Below are 27591 nucleotides of genomic sequence, written 5' to 3' on the forward strand. Positions count from 1 at the left end.
ATAAATTTTAGTTTAGTTAATAAGAAATGGCTGTAAGTGTGTATTTGGATAAGAGCTGAAATATTCATTAACATGGAGGGTAATGTGTCTGATCCTTGGAGATTGGTAGAACTTTTAATATGATGAACAAGATTTTCAGTAATCCTCATCATATTTGACTAGGCTGTCTAAGTGGGCGCCTAAAGCTGGGTTGCTTTATGGGAGCTGTCTATTGTAGGAGTCTTCTACAATATATTACTAACCAGTAATATATTGTAGAAGCTGTTTTGTTGCTACCTTGGTGAAGCTAAGTATTAGAATAACTATCAGTTTGGGGGATTGTCTGGCCCATTCTTTGCAGTTTGCCCTAATTAAGCAATCTCAGTGTGGCCCCCCGGTTCCCCTATCACAGATGAGATGGAAAATATGTTGATAGCATGGTTTCTGCATATCTTGGCTACCCAAAACTCTAATTGACTTCAAGAGATACAGGGCTAAGGGCAAACTTACTAAGGCCATGTTTACTGAGACAGCACTGCAGCAGAGCCTGGAGCCCTGGCAAACACCTCCCTCTCTCCCCTCCCCATGGGGCTGAAGCCCGAAGCCCTGGTGCCCTACCTCCCTCCCCCGTGGGACAGAAGCCACGAGACCAGCCACAGCTGATGCCCCAAATGAGTGGGAGAGCCCTCCAGGAAATTATGATCATTTAAGCCCTGAAGGTAACAAGGTTCAACAGTAGTAAGGGAAGTACTACACGAACTTAAGTTTATGTCACTTTTCCCAGTTGTCAGGACTGCAAAATAAGCATCTGACAGGATGAAAGAAGAAGGACATTAAAAAGGAAAACGTTTTTCAAGATACATCTACACTTCAATAAAAGACCTGCAGCACTGAGTCTCAGAGTCTGGGTCAGTTGACTCAGGCTCATGGGGCTCAGACTGCGGGGCTAAAAATTTTAGTGTAGATGTTTCCCAGTTCAAAAAATAAATAAGGAAAGAGAAATCTAGAAAAATATCTGTTTTTGTCAAATGCTTGTTAAAGAACAATTGGCAGCCACAGGACTTTATATAACATGTTTCAAAAATGTTTTTATGACTTACTTATAAACCCATTAAAATATTGTTATAAAGAAATATTTAGAGAACCCTAATTTAACAGCCCTAATGAGAACTGCTATAATAAGAAGTGAATTACAAAGCACTTTGTTCCTGGATTTTGCCTGTCTCTTTTTTTCAATATGTTGAGTGTTCTCCTTGGCAGCTTTAAAAAATTCTGTGATATAAACAAAGACTGAATAATGAAAATGAATTTATATCTTACATCCTTTCAATCACATTAACTACCTGCACTATATAATATTATATAAACACTGGCAAACAGTCCAAAACTACCTACAGTAATTCTTCCTCAGAATGCATTTTCTTAATGATAATCTAGACAAAAGTATCACCCCTAAGACTCATAGTAATAGCTTTTAAAAGCCTATCCATGGTAAAACTCTGGAAATTCTTACTCTTTGTCAGTGTTTGGATAATATTTTGGAATGACTTTATACGGAAATTATTTGAAGTTTAAATTTATTGTGACTGTGTGGTCATTAGATGGTGATATTCAGTATTGGTAACACTGTCTATGGGCCTGACCTTGTCTCTCTTAGTCACAAAAGTAATCCCGTTGACTATAATTGCCCTCCATTTTGACATCCAAATGACTGGAGACCATAAGGTTTATCAAGGAAGTCCGTAAGAACCAAATACAAGGAATTTTGTCCAGTTCGACAAGGAAATAAACAGCTTAGGCACAGCCCATCAAAATTTCCAAAAACAGTGGGCTAGGGGGCAGATCTTCAGGTGGTGTAAATTGTCACACCTCCCGAAGTCAATGGAGCTATGACAATTTACACCAGCTGAAGTTTTGCTCCATATTCTGATTTCAGTTAGTTCAATAATTAGTCCAGATTTACAGTGGTGTAACTAAATATCAGAATATTGCCCTCAGACTGTGATTAAAAAAGAACAAGACTCAGGCCCCAGTCCAGCAAGGTTCTTAATAATGTGTCTAACTTTAAGCATCTGAATAGTCCCTATGAAGTCTAGGGCACCAGGCACAAAATGTGACTATCTACCTTAGGGTTCTATACTGCCATCCATTACTGTAGCATCTGCGTGTTTTGCAGCTAAAATCAGTAGCAATAACAAAGTTGTTAGCAGATGCATTGGAGTCTCTGGCGCTTCTCTTTTTTGGGGATCAAAACTTGGCTTGTGTTAGGGTTTTTTATTTGTTTTTTAGGAGGAGGGTTGGCTTTTGGGAGTGGTGGGACTGGCAGGGAATAGAAAAGTGTTGACTATAAAAATTCACTTATGCTGGAAAGGCTTTCTGAAAGAGGAAAGTGTCACGCTGTCTGGAGTGGTTTCCAACTGTGAGTGCCTGTCTCAGAGTAGACTGTCAGAAAACAAGGGCAGACATCCCAAACTGGGATCTATAAGTAGATTTCACCAAGCCAGTTACAAATGTGAACTCCTGGACCACTATATCAGCCTTACCATGGAGTCACACACAGACAGTATTCTTAGATTCTCCAACCTATCTTGCCACCCAGACAAACTGAATTTGTGATCATGGTTACTTACACCAAAAATCACATCACATCAGGTTTCTTCCAGTCCTAAGGGACCAGTCACATACCCCAGATCAATTGTCACTCCAGAGCTTACACCAAAAATGACGTTGGGAGCCAATTCTGTAGTAAATTAACTAAAAAGTTATTAACTAAGAAAAAAGAATGAGCGTTATTGAGATGTTAAATCAGGTAAAATATATGTACAGGTAAATCACAGTTTGTAACTCCAAATGGTAGCAGTAATGTAATAAACTGCCAGTTTCCCAAAAGTTCTTTCAGAGCTACCCAGAATAATTCTGGGGAATCTTTGTCTTCTCATTCAGTTATTCTGCCCTGTTAGAATCCAAACAGTCCAGAGATAAAGGATCTTTCTTTTTAGAATTTTCACATAGAAAGCAAGTAGACCGTGTTCCTGCCCACCTGGGCTTTTTCCTTTGATGATGGTGGGTGAGGAATGCACTAAGACTTTTGACCACCGACCATATACATAACGGCCACTTGTTTTGAAATTATAATTTTCTGTTCAAATCCTTAAATCCTTCATTAGCATTTCGCAAGATTTTTTGATGGGTAATTTAGTTACAAGGGTATTTATCATGTAAATGTTTGCTATTACATTATGGTAGGAACAGATAATCAAAAACAATACAAGTAACATTCCACTAGTTTTCATGAAGTTTAAATATCTGAATACACACTCATACATCTAACCATTACTTTGGTTTACACAAGTGCATTGACCTGAATATACTCTAAGATGATCCTGGTCATCCAGTGTCACAGAAAGTTTTGCGATGTTTTCTAAAAGTAGTCAGACTGTGTTCACTTGATCTCTTTGGGAAGGTTATTCCAGATCCAGAGCCCCTGGATTGAGAAAGCTTTGCCCCAGCTCTCATGTGCTTCATGCTGGGCTTCATGATCAGCATTGTCTCAGAGGATCAAAATTCAGTCTTTGATGGACCTGGGGCTTGATCCATTAATTGTTTTAAAAATGAAGACCAAGGCCCAGGTCGTCAAAGTTATTTGGGGGCCTAATTGCCATTGAAATCAATGGGAGTTAGGCCTCTAAATGCCTTTGAGAATCTGGGCCCAGGGTTTTAAACTGACATTGAAAGCTGACTGGGACCCTAGGTAGGGATTTGAGCATGGGCCTGACAGGACTATTCATGTGCTTAAGCTTAGGCATACCTTGAGTACCTCAAGGCCTCAAAAGGAAAATGGGCATTTTCTGCTCATCCTCTACATGACAAGGGTTCATTACATTTCTGGAGGTCTCATGGTTAACTTTTTTAGATGACACCACAAGTTTGATATGGAACCCACAGTGCCATGAGAAACTGAGGTAGTTATGTGATGGGACATACTCTCACTTTTAGGCTAACAAGAGAATCTCCAAAAGTAAAGACAACTAGAATGTTCAGTTTCTTATATGGACAACTTACAACAAATAACATAACCCTGACAGTCAGATGAAAGTTTAAGACTGATAGTGGAAGTGAACCTTTTAATAAATACTAATATGGATTAAAATGTGCACCTCTGTAAATTCTTCTACCAGAGCCAATACTTTTCTAGCTACTTCACAGTTGGTTCTCCTCAACCAAGGGTTATACTTATATTTAGGAATTCAACTGGTAGCCTAGCTAATAAAAACAGTAGAATTTTGAAGGAACTAGTTATCTTTTATGCAAATTAATATTTCTTTGATGCTTCAGACTTACATCATAAAATTCAAATAATTTCTAATTCTATAGAAAAATTAATGCCCACTTGATCTGGGCTTGATCTGACTCTGCTTCTCTTCAGAGCAGTGTGGCTTGCCCAAGCGAATAGATCACAGACTAGGACTCAGGAGACCTGGTTCTTTTCCTAGCTTGGCCATGGGCATATTAGGTGATCTTTGGCATGTCACTTTATCTCCCTGTTACTCAGTTTTCTCACCTGTAAATGGATATTCATAATGATAGTGACCCCTTTTGTAAAACTCTTTGAGATCTACTGATAAAAAGCACTACAGAAGAACGAGGTATTGTTGTTATCTATTCTTCTTACTGACCAGTGTCACTTAAATGAGGCCATAAACATTTTCACAAACATTTTAGCAAACCAAATGACATATGTGGTGATTTCTGTTGCATGTTTCATTTCCGGACATGTTTCATTCTTGGTAGATCTGCTTCACACTTCAGAAGCCTGCTTGGTTTTATACGGTGTGAGCCCATTTTCCTGGGAATCATGGACTGGGTTACCTAATGAAGAATGAGCATTTAATCAAATGGGATGGGCCTAGGTGACATAAGTTCTGATGAAGTTTTTTTTCTTTATAATGTTCTTAGATTCTTATTTTGAGTAAAGAACATCAGCTCAGATCCTCAAAAGATATAGAGGCACCTCACTCTCATTGAAATCAATGCTGTTTTCAAAATAATTTTGTTTCCCAAAATATCATGCATTTTACAAATCCATGAGTCTGATTTAGATCACACACCAAAGTGTCAGAGCAGTTACACCAGTGTGAAACTGGCATATAAGTGGAATCAGATCCGGGCCCAGTTCTGTATTTTGATACAAACATCCTTTAAATAAGCTCTCTTATTTTATTTGGTATAACAAAAAACCTAAAGCCAAACTTATATTTTCACATTGAAAGAAGCAATTACTTTTCCAGACTTATTACTCTCAAAGTGGAGTTGCTATTTAAATTTATATAAGGAATGGGATCTTTGAGCACTGGTTTCAGACTAGTGAATTACTGAAAAAATAAACACAATAGAGCCTCACTCTTAAGAAAAAATGATTAGGCAAGCATAAACATATATGACTTTTTATTAGACAAGCATAATTCTCTTTATTTTGTAGTCTAGAATACTGACACGAAATGATAAATTGTAGCAATTATTTCTGCTGTTAAACTAGCGTTTCCCATGTTTGACAGCAGCACTGGAATGACATCAACTGGAGAGAAAAGGGATTAAGGTTAATAATATATTATCTTTATTTTAACAGCACATTCTGCTCAAGTAAGAGGTATTACTATATGCATTTATTTAAAATATTTGAAAAGCCATAACATTGTCTAAATTCTTCAGCTTTAACACAATTAAGGCCACGAAGAAACATATTTCAATTATTATTGTTTTTTTATGTTGTTAATAAGAATAGAGATACTCAAGAATGATTCTTGACTGAAGCTTACAAAGTCCATTCCCAACTAGGGCATACTGATGGTAACATTAATTAAATCCAGGTGGAAGAGAGATATTCAAATTGTTATTTCTCCTAAACCATGGGAACATACTGTGGGAACTATGACACTCAAAAGCTTCATAAAGAAGTCTTTTCTTTTTTCCATTAAATCATAAGGTAAATGACTCTTGTGTGTGTATTTCTCTTTAAATCAGTGTCAAATTATCATATTATCCACTCATTCTACATTGTCTACACATACACGACACGTAGGGAAAGAGTGCCTCCCACCCAGATTTCTGCTTGACCTGCCCCAACCCCGCAGGACCTGGGGGGATTGGCTGCCCTGGCTCAGGGAGGTGGGGCTGGAAGTTCCTTCCTGAGGAGACACAGGGGGCGGTCACGTGTCCTCCCCTTTACATTATGTCCCTCAAGTATCAGGAAGCACTTGTTGTCTGTGTCTATGTGTTTAATTTGATACTGTACAACATGTGCCATATGCTGTGTGATTTTCTGTACAATTTCAAGTATTGGACCTGATCCAACAACTAGTAAAGTCAATGGAATTACTCCTATTGACCTCAATGGGTACTGGATTGTGCTTTAGGCCTGCTATTTTATAGTAAGTAGCAGGCCTAAAGCACAAGCACATTTAAAAATATGCTTATGAATTTTGATACTCAGACTATATAATTTTAATTATTATGTATTTGTATGGTGGTAGCATTTAGGAGAGTCATAGACCAAAACCCCATTGTGCTAGGTGCTGTACACACAACAAAAAGACAGTCCCTACTTCAAAGAGTTTACAATCTAAGTAAAAGAAAAGAGACACAGCATGTGGATGCAAACTGACAGACAGAGGAGCACAAGGAAACAAGGAGACAGTACTTCTCAGTGTAATAGGTAGTGGTCTATTATGAAATTAGTCAGTTATGTATACAATAAAGAGCGAAACAACTTAAAAGAGCAGATGTTCAAACCTTACCAAACAGAGCATGGTTACTGGCTCTGTATTACAGACCATCAGATATTAAATTTTAGCAACAAACATTTTCAGAGGTATATAAAATGCCTAGCCCTTGCAGCATTCAATATAAAAACCTAGGTAGTATTTTTCAAAATGGGAAGGTAAGGGTTCTTTGTAAGTTTTAACTCAGCTATTCAGTCAGCTTGTTCTACAGATGTCAAAACTAAAAATTAACTTTAAGTAGTAAAAACACACAATTCATCCTCCATTCATCCCCCCTCAAAAAAACCTCAAACCCTTTGCTAGCACCAATTTTTTGCCAATTCTTCCTTGAGAAGCCTATATCTTTGCCCTGTCTCTTGTGATTCCCTGGCTGCTTCAGGATTACAGAGTCCTGTCTGAGTGACCCCAACACCATCTGCTAGACAGCACTTCATTTTTTGGAGCGGTCCCAAATGGTCCCCAACTGACTCTCTTCCCTCCTGCCCTAAAGCCATTCCCTCATTGACTAAGGGGAAGGGTATCTCTGAAGCTCCACCCACATCCCCACTCAGGCTGCTCATTGAGAGAGAAGAGGAAGAGACATCTACCCACCTGGCTACTTACTCCATTCCACTGCTTTTATTTTAGATCAGAACTTATGGGGACGTCATGCGGGGGGGTGGGGAGGGAGAGACTGCTCAGCCCAGGTTATATTGGTAAATCTGGGAGCTAGGGAGCCAGAGACAAGACCGGCACTCAGACTGTGTCCAGCAGTCTCAATAAAAGTTGCCTTTGTATTCATTATAACATGGTCTGCTTACCTTTTCATGTTATATTAATGGCAAGGACACGATACACACATCAGGACACTAGCTACTAACCCAGAAACAAATATTAAGATATAAGCCAGGGGTGGCTAACCTGTGGCTCCGGAGCCACATGCAGCTCCTTGTATAGGCACCGACTCCGGGGCTAGAGCTACAGGCATCAACTTTCCAATATGCCGGGGGGGTGCTCACTGCTCAACCTTTGGCTTTGCCACAGGCCCTTCCCCCACTCCACTCCTTCCTGCCCCCTCCCCTGAGCCTGCTGTACTCTCACTCCCTCCCCTCCCACCCCAGAGCCTCCTGCATGCCACAAAACAGCTGATCAGGAGGTGCAGGGCCAGAGGGGGAGGCGCAGATTGGCAGGGCTGCCGGTGGGCGGGAGATGCTGGGAGTGGGGGTGGGGGGAGCTGATGGGGTGCTGCTGACGTATTACTGTGGCTCTTTGACAATGTACATTGGTAAATTCTGGCTGCTTCTCAGGCTCAGGTTGGCCACTCCTGATATAAGCAATATCAAAGCTGCAGGAGAAAAGAATCTGAGAGAAAATCCAACCTCAAGTAGCAATATATACAGAGTAAAAAAACAACAAATGATTTATTGCTAACACCAGCCAACCAATGCAACTGGAACTGAAAACACAGCAAATCATTCCACTACTACAAGTCTTTGCCAAGCAGGAAAATATTTTCTGGTGGAGTGTGTAGCATAGAGGAGAGCCCCTCCTTCATCAAGATGTGACTAGCTAGAGCAACAGTCTGAAATCTTTCTAAAAGCAAAGCTCTAATTCTACCACAAGTTATTGGATGTAAGAATTACTTGACAAAATTCTATGGTCTGTATTATGAAGGAGGTCAGACTAGATGATCATAATGGTCCTAAATCTATTAAAGTTATGAATCTGCAGATCCTAAGCACCCATTTTGCATACTAATTTTTCACAGCAGAAAGGAGCCTAAAACCAAAGAAGCTCTCACTGAAGTGAGTGGAATGCAAATAAAGAGTGCAGGATCAGAATCTTGACTGGAGGAGTGCAAACACTGTAGTAAGACTTAGAGGAAAGTTGTAAAATGCTGTTTTATTTTGGTCTGATGACTCTTGGATCACTTACAGCAAAGTAAATGCTTAATAGTAGTGTTTGGCAGCTCAGCATGTTTCCTGCTTCATCTTAGTCCTGGTCTACACTTGGGGGGAGATCGATCTAAGTTATGCAACATCAGTTATGTGAATAACATAGCTGAAGTCAGGTTTCAGAGTAACAGCCGTGTTAGTCTGTATTCGCAAAAAGAAAAGGAGTACTTGTGGCACCTTAGAGACTAACCAATTTATTCTCAAATAAATTGGTTAGTCTCTAAGGTGCCACAAGTACTCCTTTTCTTATAGCTGAAGTCGACGTACTTAGATCTACTCACCGCAGTGTCTTCACTACGGTGAATTGACTGCTGTCGCTCCCCCGTTGACTCTGCCTGCGCCTCTCGTGGCGGTGGAGTACAGGAGTCGACGGGAGAGCGCTGAGGGATCGATGGCTGCCCACCGGTCTGGTGGGCAGTGTAGACATACCCTCACTGTCTTTCCAATATTATCACCCATCAGGAAAAGAAAAAAACAAAAAGTGTAGTGATCCTTTCAAATCAGTTTTTTTGTTTTTCTTGTGCATCCTATGCATTGAATCAGCACATCTGCAAGTTGCCCTTTTAAATATATGCAGGAGCTTGGAATCAGCTGTAATTCCCACTTGGCCCATCTGAAATTGGCAGTGAAAGTGTTCAGTAAATACTGAAATAACCCAAAATTCACTCCTGCATTTAAATAACAATCTCTCTGCCATTTCATGTAAGAGTTGGTTAGTACCATCTCTGTGATTTATTTTGTAAAATAAGAATTTAAAGATGAACTGGCAAGCTAGACCTCAAACTCAGTTATTCAAAGATTGATGTACCTAATGTTCAAATTAACCTGCTGTAAATATTGAAACAAGTTGTATTTAAAGCTATTTCTCTCAGGTAAAATTCTAAATTAAAAAAATATCCCAGAATGTATAATTCTATAATGTCACAGATAGAAAAAGGCTCCTAGGTTTGTATCATATATGACATATTCCTGGAAAGAGGAAAGGAGTGTTGCCTGCTGAACTTAGTTTATTTCATTCTGATGGAGTTACATTAAATACATTATATACATTGATCAAAAATTTGACTGTTTTACCTCAGATTAGAAAATTTACAAGAGTCTGTACAACAAATTGATAAGGATCATAATAAACCCTTTCAAGGCATGAGAGCAATTTAGACTTGATCTGCAGTGTTGCTGTATACCCCTCCCCCCCCACACACACACAAACCCATAAATGTTCCAGAAAATGTGGCTGTGCATCAGAGTTTGGAGGAGCTGGAAAATAAATCCAGGCCCTCCAATCTTGTTATATTAGGTAAAGAAGGGGTCTGAAGGACATAATCCTGTTAGTGCTCTCCCTTTTTAAAAATAAATTTGACTTCAATGGAGTAACAGCAGGGATGAATTTATTCCATTATTATTCAGTAATTTCTTGTAGTGAATTATGTCTATTAATTTTTCCTTGGCTTACACGCAGCTTTAGGTTTACACACTTTGTGGAAATAGGAGAATGAAGACAGTGTTTGGAGAAAAACATAATCAGAAGTAGATGTTGTTTATTCATTGTTGCTATCTTGTAGTCTAATTACAGATAATGCAAGTGCAATGGAATTTATGAAACTTTCGTCTAAGCCCATACTCAGAGAAAATCCACAGGATTCTTCTTATATTAACAAACAATATTCATATTGCACTTTTATACGGCCTGATCCAAAGCCCATTGAAATGGATGGAAAGACTCCCAATGATTTCAGTGGACTTTGGCTCAGGCCCCTATAGTGCTTTCCATATGAGGATCCCAAAGTGCTTTCCAAAGGAATATAAGTATCATTATCCCCATTTTACAGGAACCTGAGTGATAAATTACTCCATCTGTTACTTAGCCAGTCTTCCAGTTGTACCTAGAGATGTTACTGCATTTTTTCCAAACTTAAAAGAAACCAAATTGTTTTTATATAAAGAAATAAAACTGTAGACATACAAAGCTCTAACCATGTTTCTTCTTTTCTGCATCCTTTTGTTCAAGTATTTCCTATTACCATGTTAAATATTGTTAGCTGGAAGAGTGATTTGTTATATCATTTTATTGCTCATGATTTATTATCTGTGGCAATAACAGATTCACATAGAGAGGTATTGTAGATATGTGAGCTGAAACAATCTTGCAAGGGGTTAATTTTGTAATCGCTATCTAGTATGTTTATAATCCCAACACTAACCCAGTAATAGAAGGGGGGGGCGGATCTAGAAGGTACAGGAGAAGACGTGTGTGTTCATGCTTTTCTCTCATGCATCTCAACTGCTTTATATGCTACTGGAATAAATCTTTTTCATTCTGAACAGAGTTCCTTGTACTGGATATTCCTTATGGCTAGCTGAAAAAAGACTTACTTGGAAAACCTTTGTAACATCTTTTCACTGCAGACTTCATTCCGGAATATTTTTGCTCATAGAAAGAATGGGCAGATAGTTGCAAATCCACCTTCATCACATATAAGCTAACCTGTGGAGACTGAAGAATGGAAATAGTTGATGACAGCCTTCTTGAGAATGGAACCAATATTTCTGCTTTCCTGTGTGATATTGTCATGGAAAATGATACGTTTTTCTGTGTGGATGACTCACCTCATCCTGCTAAAGGTATGTGGAGGAAAATAGATTTTTCAGACATCACCAGTTCCAGCTGAAGGCAAACTCATGGATATTTCAAGAAAAACAGGTACACAAAGGTTTGTAGGTGAGGCAGTGTGAAAATAACCATTTGTTGCTAAATTAGGGTAAGAAACAGACCAGCAAGAACTTTGTATGTCCTGTTTTTCCAGATTATAAATACATCTAGAGAGTAATACTCAGTTAGAATGGAATGTAAACCGTACTGATAATTGTTTAATGAAACAATTTTATATTGCTCTTGAATAATTATATAACAACGAAGTTATCCGATCTAATACAGTATGTGGAAGCAACTAACGTGAAATTATAACACTGTTTGTAGCTGCTAAAGAAAATTTTCTCATGTATTAAAATAATATAGATTGTCATAATGTTTCTTACTGTCTCAAAGAACAGTTCAGATAGGTCAGAATCAGGCCCAGGACTTCTAACTTCCACCAGTTTTACTTTGGTGTAATGATATGACTTCAGTAGATTTGCATAAGTAAGATAAAAATCAAGTCTACTGCCTTGAATGATGAGCAGTCTTCACCTTTTGGTTAACGAATGAAACCCCTGTAATAAAAATTAATTAGTTTTATGATTTTCATATTTCATAACTGATTCTTTATTGTGGCAATTTTCAGATTTACATCAGACAGTTCGAATTCTGCTATATTCGTTGATATTTTTGCTCAGTGTCGTGGGGAACACACTGGTAATTACAGTGTTGATAAGAAACAAAAGAATGAGGACCGTCACTAATATATTTTTGCTGTCGCTGGCTGTCAGCGACCTAATGCTTTGCCTTTTCTGCATGCCTTTCACCCTCATTCCCAACCTGCTGAAGGATTTTATATTTGGTAGTGCTGTTTGTAAAACTGCCACCTACTTCATGGGTAAGTCTCTGAATTTTATACCTACTTTAAAGTAAATAACCCATTAAGTTTGTGAGATACTAAACAAGGGCCAGATCCTTTAAAGTGCCAAGCACTCTCAACACCTGCTAAGCAGGACTGATTGGGCATTAACACCTTATTGGAAAGATCAGCACTAAGGAACAAAATTAGCCCGGGCAGTCACATGAAGATGGGAAAAAAGCATATTCTATAAAACCCTTTTTCTTTCATTAAAATTTGACTTAAAGTGCTACAAGAACACAGGGGTGCTGGGACAATTTTTATAGTGGGGGTTCTGAGAGCCATCGAACCAAACTGTAAACCGTGTATAATGGAATCCACTTCAAGCCAGGGGGTGCAGCAGCAAACCCCAGTACTCCTACTTCCAGCACCTATGTGAAAAGATATTAGTAAAAGTGTCACCCCCCTGTAATCAGCAAAAATTCTCCCTGTGTACTGTATGCAGAGTCATATCTGATAACCTTGATAACAAAAGTTAATACTCTTATTAGAGCTGAAGAGACAGCTCTGCACAGCTCTGGGGCGTAATCCTGCAAGATGCTGAGCTCTCTAGTCTCATCTAACATAACACTGAAGCATATGCTTACATTAGGCACATCCTTAAGTGTTCTGCTGGATCAGGCTCAGCACCTTGCAGGGTCAAGCCCTGGAGAGGAACTGCTTTCTATTCCTTCTTGCATATCACCAACAGAATCGTTATTGTTCTAATTACAGGGCAAATAAAATAGGATTGTACAAGGGTAACCATTACCAAGGGCAGAATTTGGCCCACAGAATTTCTACTACTGCTGACAAATGAGAAGGAAACATTCTGATTTTGCAATCCCAGGTGGAATTTGCAGGGCTGTCAGAACAAATATCCTTTCATTTTTTTAACTGATCAAATATGATCAGGAGTCACTGAGAGACAAATATGGAGCCTAATGATACTATTTTTATGGAGTCATATTTAAAAGACCACCATCACTTTCAATATGCTTTGGCTTCATCTGCCTCCCACTAGAGAAGTGGATCCATGAACTGCCTGGTTTATAAATTATCTGATAAGTGATACTGTCTCAACTTTTTAGATTTAATTTTTAAAAATGTAAAAAGAAAAGAGGGAATTCTGAAAAGTTTATGTTATCTCAAAATGAGACTTAGCAATTAATTACAAGAACCTCAGAATTTCTGTTTAACCTGTGCCCTTGAAAACTATGATGTAATGTGAGAATACATTTTGGAAGTGTGGGAATGGGAACTCAACATCTTTGCTTAGATATAATCAATAAAAGTAAAGGTTGTATTTAAACATGTAATGAATTACTGACATAAAAATAAAAATTACTGAAGCATTGTATTTTTTATATTTCAATTTAAGTATTACCAGTTACACACACACACACATATATATACACACACACATTACACACACACGCGCGTGTGTGTGTAATTGGTAACACTTAAATTGTAAAACTTCATATTAGAATATATTCCCTTTGTGTGTGTGTGTGTACACACACACACAAAGGGAATATATTCTAAAACTTCATATTAGAATATATTCCCTTTGTGTGTGTGTGTGTACACACACACACAAAGGGAATATATTCTAATATGAAGTTTTACAATTACAAAGTTAATTGTATTTTAAGACTCAGAAGGTGAATTGTCCCATAAGCGATCTGGGTTAACAGAGGAACTGTAATGATGAACAGATATTTAAAATAATTATATCATCCAGGCACTTTAGCTGTCATTTTTTGATGTAGAAAGATTGTGAATATGAATCAGTGTAAACTACAGATGATTTTTGCAAAGGAAACTGATGTAAAAATGTTCATATTTTATATTTTTACCCCAAATATTTACCCTAGAAAAGGTAATTTCATAACATAAAATTCTTGTGTGACATAAATCTGAGGATCAGGAATATTTCTAGTCATACAGTAAACACATCAGAGGTCCACAGTGAAAAAAAAATTGCACATATCATTGAAAGTTTGAAGTATTGTATACGATGAGGAAAAGAAATTAACGAACATTTTTATAGAAAATGGGTCTGATTCCTACTGGATTATTCCAGTTTTATGCCATTGTGACTCCACTAAAATCTACGAAAATGTAACTTTTTTTTACTGAATTTTATCAAAACAGGAAGTTAGGTTGTCAATCAAACAAGATACTTGCTTTTTTTAATTAAAATTAAAATCATACCTGATTCACTGCTTTGTTCCTCCCGATGCACACTAGTGTAACCCCACTGATTCCACTGGTTATGTTTCCATGAAGATATACTAGTGTAAAAACTGGAGTAATACAGAGATGAATCAGGACCAAAGCACTTTGATTGATAACAGCTTCCTGCGTTGATGGAACTAAGTCAAAAGACGTCAATTGTTTTTTCATACACATCAGTAGTTACACAAGCATAAATCTGGAGCATCATAAAGGTAAATCAGGTCCACCTCTGTTAACTTAATGAGTTGTGAAAATATGACTAATGCTATATTTTCATTGTTTGCATATGTGCATGGAAATTTAGCAAGTTTATCTACAAAGAGCCATCAGCCTTTTAAAACAAGAACCCATTTCTTTGTTTTATATATTTAGGTGTTTCAGTAAGTGTATCTACGTTCAACCTGGTTGCCATATCTTTGGAGAGATACAGTGCTATTTGCAAACCCTTGCAGTCCAGGGTATGGCAGACAAAATCTCATGCCTTGAAGGTGATTGCTGCTACCTGGTGTCTCTCCTTTACCATCATGTCACCATACCCAATTTACAGCAAACTGGTGCCTTTTACAAAATATAACAACAGCACAGCTAACATGTGTCGCCTCCTTTGGCCAAGTGATGTCATTCAGCAGTCGTGGTAAGATATAATTGACTATTAAACAACATATAATTATCTGGCAGAAAATAGGATTACATGGTAGCCTTAAGCCTGTTGAAAATCAATTATTAACCATTAGTGACTGTTTATAATTCTTTTATGCTTGTTTAAAAAGTCACAAGAATTTCTATTTTTAATTGCTGCTCTTTTTTGTATTTAAATACATTTATTACTTTTGCTTCACATCTGGGTGATATATGTAAAGGGCCAGTGATTCTCAAACTGTAGTCTATGAAGCTGCCACTGTCACTGAAATGAAGGCATCTTTCAGACTTCCAGCAGTGATGCTTCTTGTCAGTATAGCTCGGACTGTTTTATTTTTTGTATATCCAGAGGATTTGTTTATTTTTAACAATTAATCTTTTTAAAAGCCACATGTATCTCTGTGCCCCTTCCAGGACTGATTCACTTCGTTGTCTACATTTCTTTGATGCAGTTTCAATTGAGAACAAATATGATGACATGAAAACTGGAGAAGTAGCAAATGTACCTCAGAACAGAACCAACCTAGTGACTAGAGAGATTAGTGAAGAGGGGGCAGCAGGCTTTTAGGGGACAGTCAGTGTTAATAAATGTCCACGCTCAAGGAGAGTGAATAAACGGCACAGAAATAACATAGGGACATAATCAAGGAGCTGCACCGTTGCATTAAAGCAAGCTCATTTTTCACTCTTTAATACTTTCCTAATATTTCTTTTTCCTGTAACCAAGCACTTTAGTTGGTGCAGGGAAGATATAGGATTTTTCCTACTGTCTTAGTGGGAGGCAGAACAGGTCTATAGTTTGCACCACCTAAATATGGCGCATGCATATAAATATTTATTTGATGTTAACCTTTTCAGTAGTTTAAGGTACTTGCCATAATGAGGATGTCTGAAGAGAAAAGCTAAAAGGCCAAATTCTGCACTCAGTTACACCAATGTGAATCCAGAGCAAGTCCAGTGAATTTGTAGCAATGTTCCTGCAAGGAGCAAATGTTTAGGCTCAAAATATATGATTGATTTGTTAATAAAGTACCTTAAAGCAAAATAATTTCCCTGGGTGTGGTACCATTAGAGAAACTGCTTATGTTTTGTTATGTAGTATATTTACCCATATGCAATCAAATATTCAAGGATTTTCTTTAAAGTGGAATCTCTCCTATGGAAGGGGTTCAGCAGAAAAATAAAAGCCCAAACTGTACCATCTTTCCTTCAGAATCTGTATGAGGCTACAGGGGAATAACGTGCATCTCCCTCCCAGTGCCTGCCTCTGGGGGGGGGGGGGGCACACTCCTCGGGGTGGGGAGGAGGAAGCAGGAAGGGGCACAATCCCACTCCATGGATGTAATGATCCAGGTTGACGAGGGAGAGGAAAGGGGAAACAGTTGTACCAGGGTCCCAAGATCATCACTCCCTCCTCCCCGGAAGTCTGAAACATCTGTAATAAAGTGAAATGGGAGAGGCTGGGGACCTAGCAAACATGACGAACTGGGGCCCAAAATTTCTCTTGAAAGTTAATGGCTAATATCAGCATCTCACTTAAGCACAGGTAGCTGCTCATTTGAAGTTCCACTGGACAAGCTTTTATATCATAAAAACCACCACCACCACCACCAACATGATTCTGGTCTCGGTAGAGGACAGGTATTGAATGGGCACAGAGATTGAAGCATCTTTTTAGCCCTATGTGCCTCTGAGGGTGAGATACATTGGGTGGACAGTGTGGAGAAGCCAGCTCTGCTGTTGTTCGCACTGTACTATTTCTGTGGAGAAAAAGAGGATTCCAGCTTCCAGGGCTGCCAATAGAGTACCTCTTATCAGCCCTAAAAACATTTCACCCAGATCTTTAGAAAAGAAACAAAAATATACAGCTGCTTCCCTGTATTTCTGCTGTTCCCTAATCTCAGTCTCTTTTGCGGCTTCCTCAGGTACATTTTCCTGTTGCTCATCCTCTTTCTTATACCTGGTATTGTAATGATGATTGCATATGGCTTAATCTCTTTGGAACTATACAGGGGAATAAAGTTTGATGTCAGCCAGAGAAAATCTTCACGAGGTAACAGCATGTTTGCATTTGTTTTTGTTTTGTTTTAAGTTTATCTTTGAAGATGTGAATAGTAGAGCTGAGTCAATAATTTATCATATAAATGCCATCTCTTTTTTGTTTACAAAACATCTATGAGCAGATTGCAGAACTATTGCATGTATTTGTTAACCAAAATTATTGGCAAATTTCTTCAGTGAATAATCCATCATCTGCAGATTATTTGCAAAGAGTTCAGACAGGCTATTTGTAATTCCCAATGTTTTAGTTACATAAACTAAATGGATATTGTTTCTGGTCACAGGTTAGATTATTTTGGCTATTAAGCAATGTGACAGGAATTGTAAATTTAACCTAAAAAATACAATTCAAAAATTACTTCCAGCAGAAATTTGAGCATTCAATCTTAATGTTCCTTTTTTGCCAGTTTTCACAGTAGTAGAGACATTTAGATGTTCATAGAAAGGGAACACCAGATGTTCACAAAAATGACTGAATCAAAATTCACTTTAGAATTGGAATGACAGTTTTTACCACTAGTTGCTCATCATCCATGAAGGATTTTGTTTACTTCAAAATTTAGACTCCACTAATCTGTTTATATTTTGAATCACTATTCAGAAATGTTCTGTGTTACATATTTATGTGAGTGCTGCTGATTTGTACATACAGAAAGGAAAGCCAGCACCAGTAGCAACAAATATGAGGATGGAGATGGATGCTACCTGCAGAAAACCAAAAAGAAGAGAAAAATGCCACTGCAACAGCTTTCTGCCACCAGCAGCATCAAAATAGACAGGGTCAGAAGCAACAGCTCAACTGCCAACTTGATGGCCAAGAAACTTGTCATCCGCATGCTGATGGTGATTGTGATTTTGTTTTTCCTTTGCTGGACTCCCATCTTCAGTGTAAATGCCTGGCGTGCATTTGACACCACATCAGCAGACCAACTTCTCTCAGGAGCTCCTATCTCCTTTATTCATTTGCTCTCCTACACTTCTGCCTGTGTGAACCCCATCATCTACTGCTTCATGAACAAGCGCTTCCGCATGGGCTTTCTGGCCACTTTCACCTGCTGTCCCAAGCAGAAGCCTCCAGTAGTAAAAGGAGAGATTGGAGATGAGGAAGAGGGGAAGACAACAGGGGCATCTCTCTCCAGGTACTCTTACACACACATGAGCATGTCTGCTCCCCCATGAACTGCTATAGAAAAGGAAAGGTTACACATGGCCAAGAGAAATTCAAACCCTTATCTTCTTGTCTCGTCTTGGAAAGGCGACTAAGGTTTGATTTATAACATGACTTAGTTCTGAAGAGATGAAAACACCACAGTTAAGCAATTAGCTGGTAGGAAATGCCGGGGGAATTGTATGGGCCAGGGACACTGCTAGGGTCTGTGCTTTGTGTCACCTCCATTTCTAAAAAGAGACTGGAGCTTTTAGGCTCTGTGGAGGTAAAGGATTTTGAAACCAGCTCTCCAGCATGGTGCATTTGTACTAAAGCCTCCTGTAAACATATTCTATAACTTGAAGGTGTCCTTTCCACCGGAAGTTTGGCTCACTCTTTTCATGCAAAATTGCAGTTTTTAGATATAGCTCAGAGTATCTCTTGATATTTCCAAGACACTGATAGATTGGGGTTCCTTATCAGTCCTGATTACAAATTTCTATTTTTATATTTTATGGTTAAATACCCATTCCATGAAATCAAAATATATTGGCTATTTTCATAGAACTTTGTCATCCTTATTTTAGCTGAGCTATCATCCTTTGAAATTCTTGGTTTAATGGTCAGTTAAAAAGAGGATATTCCTGGAGAAAAGGAAGGGCTATTGATCCAAAGCAATGGGTCCAGGACACTTTTAAACTAGATTTATTTCATTTTTTTTTTAAAGTTAACCAAGGAAATAAAGGCTAGCAACTTTAAAGGCAGATGAAATACACTTCTTCCAGACAGCAGCCTATGTCAGCTTTTGAAGTGTTATAAATATTCTGACAGTTTTACATATTTTAGCTTTAAATAGCAAGCGGAATGTCGAAAGGCCTGACTTTCTTCTGTGCACATGCATGTACTGGTGCACACACTTTTCAGCACCCATGCATGCAAGTGACAGAGTTTAACACCAGCCCAGTTGAGTGTGTAGAGATGCTATTACCAGCACACACAGGTGCGAGTGATGGAAAAGTGCACACAGAGGTGTTAGCACACACAACTTTGCATATATGAAAAGGATACTGGGGTGAACTCCTTTGGAAAAATCAGGCCTGAGATATTGAACGTAAATTGTTGCAACAACAACTTTTACAGCATATCCACAATCACACTGTGGTATTGCCCACACATGAAAGTAGAAATGGTTAAATGGACAAAGGAAGTAAACAACAATAAAAAGCAAGGACTGAAGGATTGGGCATGACATCAAAAATGTCTATGGATTTATGTGTAGACGATGGAAGGATTTCTCTCTCCTGATATACATATAAGTGTATAAATACGGCATAGACTAGAAAGAGTTACGAATTGTGTACTTCATCTGTGTTTTGTTATGTAAGGAATCCAATCTCCTCTTAATTGTTCAATATTTGGGTGAGCTTGGGTATTCCGCCAATACACATAGCTCTCCAGAACAGGACAGTCAGTCTTACATAGTTTATACTGCATTTTATTTTGTTTTGTGAATGCTTCTTGTTGAAGATTCTTCTATCTTCTAGTTTAGAAAATGTAATTTTTAAAAATTGGTATTAGATAGAAATTAGACTTTGGTAGTAAATGGAAAGTAGATGTGGATGTTAAAGGCAAGCACTGTCAAGGTTTTTAATCTTAAAATTGGACCTCTTCCAGATAGATTTTAAATTGAAGTCGCACTCTTCCTGCACTTGTGCTAACATTCTTGACATTGATCTGACCCTCTGTCCTTATCAGGCATAACTCCTATTGAATTAATTATGAAAGTTTTATCTAAGTAAGGGTGGAGGATAAACCGCAGCCTGGTGTGTAGGGCACTGTATAATTTATAGCGATGCCGCAAGTTGAAATTGTTAAACAAAACCAGCTATGTTAATTTTAGCTCCAGTATCCACTGGGTAGAGAAACAATTTTTTTTGAAATTGGAAAGCACAGTGAGTAGGGAAAAATTAATAATTTCAAGTTGGAAATATATTTCATTCCATAGACATAGGAAAAAAATCAAATAATTTTCTATTTAAAAACATACTTGACAGTGTCTTTTTAATGTCTCATAAAGTCAATATGATTCTGTACCCTTTAGATATTTAAATCAATTATAAAGTGTAGTTTATAGATGTTTATGTAAAGAAATCACATTTTTATAATTGATGTGAATATTCCTGACTATATTCAGTTTAGACACAAGATGTAGTTTGGAATTCTATGTCCAATGTAAGAAAATATTCCTCTTACAATGTAATTTTTCTGGTACAGTCAGAATATGTTGACTTGCATGCACACCATCCCACCACACTGATTTACTTGGCATAATGCTTATTTTTTTGCAGAGGGGTAGGGGGGCGCTGTGCTAGTTTCAGGTCTACAGATGAAAAGTGTGATGTAACAAAAAAAAAAAAAAAAGGCTTATTTTGATCATTGGGCCCATGTGGCTTGCAGCACTAGTGGCCAGAACATGAACGTAGGGAGCTTCTGATTGTTGTGACTGCACATCAGTGGAGGGAGGAGATGACGTAGGAATGAGGTAGTGGGCGGAGGGGACAAAAAGAAAGAATCAGAGGAAATATACCAAGGCATAAGGCATGGTAGTGGTGGGATGGCTACAGTCAAGGAATAAGGAGCAATCAGGGAATGGGAGTGAAATGTGCCTATTTCTGTCTGGAGGGTACATGCTAAAGCTAGGGAAAAAAAGTCAGCAAACTGTTTATTCACTGAAAAATGTATTTCATGGTCACAAAACTATTCACAAAATCAGGCTGAATTCAGCAAATAATTTAGACTGAATAAAAAAATGACAACTGTTTTAAAAAAATCATTTCAACATTTTTGAAACAGAGTTTTGACTTTTTGTTTTTGTAACATTTTGTTTGAAAATTTAGATAGATTTATTGCCACACATTTAAAAAGGGTAAACACACATGACAAACATAACAAAAGGAAAAAAAATGAAAGATAAATCATATTGGGTTAAAATGTGGTGTTCAACCCGAAACAATTTTTTGTTTCAGTGAGAAAAAGTGAAAAATTTCACTTTCAGATCAACCCTAACCATTCCCCCCCTCCCCGATTTTTGTGGTTCTGCCATGGAATCAAAAAAATCATATATTCGCTCAGCATGTGCATGTATTTGCTTTTTTAAAATAGGAGCTTATCCTTCCATGAAATCTCAGTGACACCATTACATGAGTGCCTGTGCCTGAATCTAATTAGCCTTAAATTAAGCTATATGTAGGGATACATCTATATATCTCTTAGCTGCCCATTGTGTTGCCCTCTCCTTCCCAATCTCCTGGCTGATAAAGCCTCAGGGATTTCCCCCCCCCGGGCTTGGAGTTTTTTGTTGTTACACCACACATGCCATCTGTGTCCCAAAGGCACATCTTGTGTGTCCCAAAGGCAAACCAAAAATCACTAACGGATAAAAGATATCCCTGGCATGATGATACAGCAGGATCCCTCACCACAGTCAATGCAATCCTTCCCCAACACCTTCCATTCAGACCCTGTTGTTATTAGTGGAGATGTGACTTGTTAGAGAGTAAATATGGGCTGAATAAAATGATATTTTAAAAAAGGAATAAATTGAGTCTTATTATTTTGACATCTTTTTGGCCAGTTGCAGGGGACCCATCTCCTAAAAATCTACTACTACAGTTAGTAGATAAAGCTCTTTCCAGATGCAGCCAAAAATGTACAGAATAATGAATACATAAACTTTACATTTTATATTTAGTGTAAGTTTTCTTGCACAGACAGCCCCGCAACCTGAAGCAAATACTCACCAACAACCACATACCACACAACAGAACCACTAACCCAGGAACTTATCATAGATTCATAGATTCATAGATATTTAGGTCAGAAGGGACCATTATGATCATCTAGTCTGACCTCCTGCACAATGCAGGCCACAGAACTTCACCCACCACTCCTAAAAAAGACCTCACACCTATATCTGTGCTATTGAAGTCCTCAAATTGTAGTTTGAAGACCTCAAGGAGCAGAGAATCCTCCAGCAAGTGACCCATGCCCCATGCTACAGAGGAAGGCGAAAAACCTCCAGGGCCTTCCAATCTGCCCTGGAGGAAAATTCCTTCCCGACCCCAAATATGGCGATCAGCTAAACCCTGAGCATATGGGCAAGATTCATCAGCCAGATACTACAGAAAATTCTTTCCCGGGTAACTTGGATCTTACCCCATTTAAAAACCCATCACAGGCCATTGGGCCTATTTACCATGAATATTTAATTACCAAAACCATGTTATCCCATCATACCATCTCCTCCATAAACTTATCGAGTTTAATCTTAAAGCAAGATAGATCTTTTGCCCCCACTACTTCCCTCGGAAGGCTATTCCAAAACTTCACTCCTCTGATGGTTAGAAACCTTCGTCTAATTTCTAATCTAAATTTCCTAGTGGCCAGTTTATATCCATTTGTTCTTGTGTCCACATTGGTACTGAGTTTAAATAATTCCTCTCCCTCTCTGGTATTTATCCCTCTGATATATTTATAGAGAGCAATCATATCTCCCCTCAACCTTCTTTTAGTTAGGCTAAACAAGCCAAGCTCCCTGAGTCTCCTTTCATAAGACAAGTTTTCCATTCCTCGGATCATCCTAGTAGCCCTTCTCTGTACCTGTTCCAGTTTGAATTCATCCTTCTTGAACATGGGAGACCAGAACTGCACACAGTATTCCAGGTGAGGTCTCACCAGTGCCTTATCCTTGCAACAAAGCCCGTTGCCAATTGTGCCCACATATCTATTCAGGGGACACCATCACAGGGCCTAATAACATCAGCCACACTATCAGAGGCTCGTTCACCTGCACATCCACCAATGTGATCTATGCCATCATGTGCCAGCAATGCCCCTCTGCCATGTACATTGGTCAAACTGGACAGTCTCTACGTAAAAGAATAAATGGACACAAATCAGATGTCAAGAATTATAACATTCATAAACCAGTCGGAGAACACTTCAATCTCTCTGGTCACGCAATCACAGACATGAAGGTCGCTATCTTAAAACAAAAAAACTTCAAATCCAGACTCCAGCGAGAAACTGCTGAATTGGAATTCAGTTGCAAATTGGATACTATTAATTTAGGCTTAAATAGAGACTGGGAGTGGCTAAGTCATTATGCAAGGTAGCCTGTTTCCTCTTGTTTTTTCCTACCCCCCCCCCCAGATGTTCTGGTTTAACTTGGATTTAAACCTGGAGAATGGTCAGTTTAGATGAGCTATTACCAGCAGGAGAGTGAGTTTGTGTGTGTATGGGGGTGGGGGGGATGTGAGAAAACCTTGATCTATGCAGGAAATAGCCCGACTTGATTATGTAAAGAGTTGTCACTTTGGATGGGCTAGCACCAACAGGAGAGTAAATTTGTGTGGGGGGGTGGAGGGTGAGAAAACCTGGATTTGTGCTGGAAATGGCCCACCTGTTGATCACTTTAGATAAGCTATTACCAGCAGGACAGTGGGGTGGGAGGAGGTATTGTTTCATGATTTCTGTGTGTATATAAAGTCTGCTGCAGTTTCCACGGTAAACATCTGATGAAGTGAGCTGTAGCTCACGAAAGCTCATGCTCAAATAAATTGGTTAGTCTCTAAGGTGCCACAAGTACTCCTTTTCTTTTTGCGAATACAGACTAACACGGCTGTTCCTCTGAAACCTGTCATTATGCAAGGCACTGCATTTAGCCGTATGGAGTGGAAATCTATCAACTGCATGAAGAAACTTGTACAGATACAGACAGACATCATCTTCCTTTCCAAATGCAAACAGATGGACATCGTACCAAAAGGACTGAAGGTCAAAAATCCATTACAATCTACATACCACACAGACTATGCTGACAGCTTGTGCCTCACGCTCTCAAAGAAACTGCGGAATCACCTGATCAAGATCCTCTACAGCAAACAGGGAAAGATTAAGAATGAGCTCTCAAAAATGGATACTCTCATAAAGAACCAACCTTCCACACAAACTTCCTCGTGGCTGGATTTTACTAAAACTAGACAAGCCATTTACAACGCACACTTTGCTTCTCTACAAAAGAAAAAAGACACTAAACTTTCTAAACTACTACATGCTACAAGGGGCCACAGCAATGGTTCCCTCACCCCACCTAGCAATATTGTTAACCTATCCAACTATACTCTCAGCCCAGCAGAAGCAGCTGTTCTATCTCGGGGCCTCTCCTTCTGCCCCTCCACCCCCACGAACATGATACAGTTCTGTGGTGACCTAGAATCCTATTTTCGACGTCTCCGTCTCAAGGAATATTTCCAAAATACCTCTGAACAACATACTAATCCACAGAGGTCTCCCTGCCAACACTACAGAAAGAGGGATTCTAGATGGACTCCTCCTGAAGGTCGAAACAGCAGACTGGACTTCTACATAGAGTGCTTCCGCCGACGTGCACGGGCTGAAATTGTGGAAAAGCAGCATCACTTGCCCCATAACCTCAGCCATGCGGAACGCAATGCCATCCACAGCCTCAGAAACAACTCTGACATCATAATCAAAAAGGCTGACAAAGGAGGTGCTGTTGTCATCATGAATAGGTCGGAATATGAACAAGAGGCTGCTCGGCAGCTCTCCAACACGAGTTTCTACAAGCCATTACCCTATGATCCCACTGAGAGTTACCAAAAGCAACTACAGCATTTGCTCAAGAAACTTCCTGAAAAAGCACAAGATCAAATCCGCACAGACACACCCCTGGAACCCCGACCTGGGATATTCTATCTACTACCCAAGATCCATAAACCTGGAAATCCTGGGCGCCCCATCATCTCAGGCATTGGCACCCTGACAGCAGGATTGTCTGGCTATGTAGACTCCCTCCTCAGGCCCTACGCTACCAGCACTCCCAGCTACCTTCGAGACACCACTGACTTCCTGAGGAAACTTCAATCCATCGGTGATCTTCCTGATAACACCATCCTGGCTACTATGGATGTAGAAGCCCTCTACACCAACATTCCACACAAAGATGGACTACAAGCCGTCAAGAACACTATCCCCGATAATGTCACGGCTAACCTGGTGGCTGAACTTTGTGACTTTGTCCTTACCCATAACTATTTCACATTTGGGGACAATGTATACCTTCAGATCAGCGGCACTGCTATGGGTACCCGCATGGCCCCACAGTATGCCAACATTTTTATGGCTGATTTAGAACAACGCTTCCTCAGCTCTCGTCCCCTAAAGCCCCTACTCTACTTGCGCTATATTGATGACATCTTCATCATCTGGACCCATGGAAAAGAAGCCCTTGAGGAATTCCACCATGATTTCAACAATTTCCATCCCACCACCAACCTCAGCCTGGTCCAGTCCACACAAGAGATCCACTTCCTGGACACTACAGTGCTAATAAACAATGGCCACATAAACACCACCCTATACCGTAAACCTACTGACCGCTATTCCTACCTGCATGCCTCCAGCTTTCACCCTGACCACACCACACGATCCATCGTCTACAGCCAAGCTCTGCGATACAACCGCATTTGCTCCAACCCCTCAGACAGAGACAAACACCTACAAGATCTCTGTCAAGCTTTCTTACAACTACAATACCCACCTGCAGAAGTAAAGAAACAGATTGATAGAGCCAGAAGAGTTCCCAGAAGTTACCTACTACAGGACAGGCCTAACAAAGAAAATAACAGAACGCCACTAGCCGTCACCTTCAGCCCCCAACTAAAACCCCTCCAACGCATTATTAAGGATCTACAACCTATCCTAAAGGATGACCCAACACTCTCACAAGTCTTGGGAGACAGGCCAGTCCTTGCCTACAGACAGCCCCGCAACCTGAAGCAAATACTCACCAACAACCACATACCACACAACAGAACCACTAACCCAGGAACTTATCCTTGCAACAAAGCCCGTTGCCAATTGTGCCCACATATCTATTCAGGGGACACCATCACAGGGCCTAATAACATCAGCCACACTATCAGAGGCTCGTTCACCTGCACATCCACCAATGTGATCTATGCCATCATGTGCCAGCAATGCCCCTCTGCCATGTACATTGGTCAAACTGGACAGTCTCTACGTAAAAGAATAAATGGACACAAATCAGATGTCAAGAATTATAACATTCATAAACCAGTCGGAGAACACTTCAATCTCTCTGGTCACGCAATCACAGACATGAAGGTCGCTATCTTAAAACAAAAAAACTTCAAATCCAGACTCCAGCGAGAAACTGCTGAATTGGAATTCAGTTGCAAATTGGATACTATTAATTTAGGCTTAAATAGAGACTGGGAGTGGCTAAGTCATTATGCAAGGTAGCCTGTTTCCTCTTGTTTTTTCCTACCCCCCCCCCCCCAGATGTTCTGGTTTAACTTGGATTTAAACCTGGAGAATGGTCAGTTTAGATGAGCTATTACCAGCAGGAGAGTGAGTTTGTGTGTGTATGGGGGTGGGGGGGATGTGAGAAAACCTTGATCTATGCAGGAAATAGCCCGACTTGATTATGTAAAGCGTTGTCACTTTGGATGGGCTAGCACCAACAGGAGAGTAAATTTGTGTGGGGGGGTGGAGGGTGAGAAAACCTGGATTTGTGCTGGAAATGGCCCACCTGTTGATCACTTTAGATAAGCTATTACCAGCAGGACAGTGGGGTGGGAGGAGGTATTGTTTCATGATTTCTGTGTGTATATAAAGTCTGCTGCAGTTTCCACGGTAAACATCTGATGAAGTGAGCTGTAGCTCACGAAAGCTCATGCTCAAATAAATTGGTTAGTCTCTAAGGTGCCACAAGTACTCCTTTTCTTTTTGCGAATACAGACTAACACGGCTGTTCCTCTGAAACTTTTCATCTTTGTTTCTCTCCTCCCGTGTCCCACTTGCTTCCTGGTGTTTTCTCTCTCATTTATTTTTCTTATTCCCTCTTACTTTCTGTCCCTTTTCCACACTTCTCGTAACTTCCTCTCACCTGAGGAACCTCATTTTTTTCTCTAGACCAGTGATACTGAGACTCGAGATCCACAAGTGGGTCTTTAATTGTCTCCTGCGGCTCTTTGCAGCACGATATTAAAAAGCGGTGGGATTTAATTATTAACCAATCTACACTAGTAACCAATCAGGATGCTTTTACTAGGTTATTAACCAATTGTAATTGATAAAATAATAATACTTGGTCAGTCATTTTGCTGTTAGAATAATATATATGATATTAATTATATTATGATATATATATACACACACATATACACACTACA

General features: G+C 39.3%; 1 protein-coding gene across 1 annotated transcript; it reads left to right on the forward strand.

The window, feature by feature from the left end:
- Positions 1–11193: 11193 nt before the first annotated feature.
- Positions 11194–18345, forward strand: CCKAR (cholecystokinin A receptor). The gene is made up of 5 exons (XM_073340116.1): positions 11194–11314; positions 11974–12225; positions 14839–15100; positions 17031–17158; positions 17819–18345. Exons 1-5 carry the CDS (start codon positions 11194–11196, stop codon positions 18343–18345), a joined length of 1290 nt encoding a protein of 429 aa, XP_073196217.1.
- Positions 18346–27591: the final 9246 nt, after the last annotated feature.

Source organism: Lepidochelys kempii, chromosome 4 (genome assembly GCF_965140285.1).
Source record: "Lepidochelys kempii isolate rLepKem1 chromosome 4, rLepKem1.hap1, whole genome shotgun sequence".
NCBI lineage: Eukaryota > Metazoa > Chordata > Testudines > Cheloniidae > Lepidochelys > Lepidochelys kempii.